A 2,970-nucleotide genomic window follows, 5' to 3' on the forward strand; every position below is an offset into this window, starting at 1 on the left:
GGAACATTGTAGGCTACCCTGTAGCTTTTCAACGAATAAAGTCCTATAAAAAGTCATTGTGTAATAAAATGCCTCCGACGGGATTCGAACTTGCGAACCAAGGCGAGCGTCATAACCACTAGACCACGAAAGCTTCATGGTTGAACAGGTCCAAATAACCGTCGGGAACATTGTATTACACAATGGTATGCCTCAAGGGGGCGTTCGGCCAGATAAATCTGGAGATACGGCTAGAAATAAATATGCTAGAAATAAATACAGTATTTGACTTCGAACACGAATGTGAAAAGGTATTTTAAGAATCACGTTGAATCTATGACACCTTTACTCTCTGCTGAGTGGTGCGTCATTCAAAACATTTAAGTTAAGGTACAGAATCATTAAAATAATTAAAAATCGTTAGATGTAGAGAGTATGGCTCCATAAACAGTATATCCAAAAAGTAAATATATGATAAAACTGATGTATAAACAGCGAACGTTTATCACAATCCTGTAAAATTGAATTCAGGATCCTCTAATTTGGAGGCAAGCATCATAACTACCAAGCTATTAAACTACACCCCTGACAATGAACATTTTAAAAGAATCTTGGTATCGCATCTAGCATAGCCAAGCCCATCGACTGGGCCGTATTAGGAAATTGACGTTAACTATTGCGTGACTGTGGACACATCTAACAAGTTTACCTGTGAAGTCGCCAGATTATCAGCGAATTCCTGGTTTTCTAAGAGGTGGGTCAATGATTTAACGAAAACAAGTCTATCGCGCCTCGTTTGATAAATAATCGGACCTGGATCGCTCAAAATTCACAACTCGATGACTGCAGCCCTATATTTTCGGTCATAGCAATTGTTGGTCAAACAAATCATCCAAATAAGGTTACAATTATCTTTTAAGACCTAATTATTACAGTATAATAATACGACTATATCAGATAATAGAGTCTAAAGGCATCGTCTGATATATTTCCATATTTCTACAGATAGCATACCGTACTATACTTCTGCAAGACTTAGGCCAAGAACTCAGGTATGAAATTTACTAACAAAGGGTACCCGCCAATCAAAACAAAGAAGATTCCATTCGTCTTTGATGCAACCCATCATCATCAACCGCGCGTGTAATAATACAATACCAACTTAATTTTTAGGCTCCACATACCAACTTGTAATTCATTCATAAAATTGTTGTACAATCTCGTATCTCTTGATATCTATAGTGATTGTCATCGACCAATCAGCTGCATTTAAGCGATTCAGTTGGGCTTAATGTGTCGATACTTATATACCACTGATCGAAAATTCTGAGATTTGCCATTTGCAAATTTCTTTAAAAGGTATGTTTGAGACGAAAATCAACGTTTATTGATCATTTAAATTAAACCGTTACGTCGTTATTTAGATACGTTTATTGATCATTTAAATTAAACCGTTACGTCGTTATTTAGATATACTGACAGTAAATTACTATGGTATATTTATATCCTGAAATTTAACCTTATTGCATGTTTGAATTCAACGTGAAAAAATATAAGATTTTTCCCTTTTATAACCCTCTTATGACATTTCCGGATGCCAAACCACAATTATAATTACCATTATTTAAATTGTTGTAATCGATAAGCCCTATGCATAGCATAATGTCAACAGCAAAAATGCAAAAAAAACAAGCTATAATAGTCTATACGATTCTGGATTTTTTAAAAACATGTTTTATTTCAATTTTATTCCAAAGGAAATAGAATTGTTGGCTAGGCCCCCCAGCGGCCATAGTGGACATCATTATCACATGAACCTAATTCCCCCTCCTACCTCTTATGCGAGGCTTATTTGGTGGCCGAGCGGTCGACGCTAGTTGGGTTTGAACTGAGGTTTTCAGATTAAGTAGCAGAAACATTACCGATCGGCCAAACACTTAGCGTACCCCAGATCCCATTTTCCCAAAGCCTAAAACTTGCATTCATTAATTAGGTTTCCATCTATTCCGATGTAATTATTCTGGTACAGTAGATTCAAAGATACTGCATGAAGTGATATAGCATCTAATGAGTTTAGTTGTGTTTTGTGAATCTTCTCTATCAATTTTGATGTAAACATAACAAATCATTGGACAATTTGTTTTCAAAATAAGAAATATTACGTTTATAATTGCAAGCAACTGAGTATAGTGGTCGGTTGATTTCTAAATAGTTTTAGCTAAATGTGGATGCATAATAGAAATATGGCTCCGTCCCTACCTTGACCAACAACGCCAGAGATTGCAGCAGCCACTAAAATGACTCCGTGAATCGTCAGGTCCATATTGCCTTCTATTGCTCTAAACAGTACCTATCGTGAATGTATCAAACACCAGAAAGTTGCAGTCACCGGTCGACTGCAGCGACCGAATGAATAGAGCAAGTTTGTACCCGGCAGTACCTTTTGAAATTAGCTGCCAGTGGGTCACAACAATGACACTTTATGCTTCATTTTATCTTACAAATTCGAATGTTTACCTGTAGTTCAGGCCAATTAAAGGAGGCGAATCACAGCTAAAAGACACACAATTAGTAATAGGCTGAGTGATTCAAAAACATGACAGTATGTACAAATGACTAAATATATATAAAGTAATTGCGAGAGGTGCTTAAACTTATCTAGGTACGTCATATGTATATATGCATCTTATCTCGTTATGCAATATTAAAAGGACAACATTTTGCAAGTGGCCGTCATGATTTGACTAATTTTAGTATTTCCAGTATATTTAGTTTAACCCATCATCACTTTATGTAGGCCTACCCTGTCGGATGTCAGTCCATCATGTTATGGAATGCGCGCGCAAATGTTAAAATATTAATTTGTTTTTGTTTTGTTGAATGACTCCATGTTACATTATACCGTACCCAGTTGTGCAATTTTATTTACAGATGTTGCCGAGTTCTATGTTAAGCCCAAAAGCATATTATACGAATTTTGTATGAGGCACA

The 2,970-nt window shown here is 36.2% G+C and overlaps 1 protein-coding gene across 1 annotated transcript in view; it reads right to left on the minus strand.

Annotated features, from left to right (window-relative positions):
- The window catches only part of LOC117115612 (neurogenic locus notch homolog protein 1-like), a 37,539-nt gene extending 35,151 nt beyond the window's left edge, over window positions 1-2,388 (minus strand). Inside the window, exon 1 of the mRNA XM_033259478.1 lies at window positions 2,239-2,388. Coding sequence (XP_033115369.1) covers window positions 2,239-2,302 — 64 coding nt within the window. The 5' untranslated portion in view covers window positions 2,303-2,388. The remainder of the gene's footprint in view (window positions 1-2,238) is intronic.
- Window positions 2,389-2,970: the final 582 nt, after the last annotated feature.

This window comes from Anneissia japonica, unplaced genomic scaffold, assembly GCF_011630105.1.
Source record: "Anneissia japonica isolate Jap-2015-1 unplaced genomic scaffold, ASM1163010v1 scaffold16662_len1167910_cov178, whole genome shotgun sequence".
NCBI classification, from domain to species: Eukaryota; Metazoa; Echinodermata; class Crinoidea; order Comatulida; family Comatulidae; genus Anneissia; species Anneissia japonica.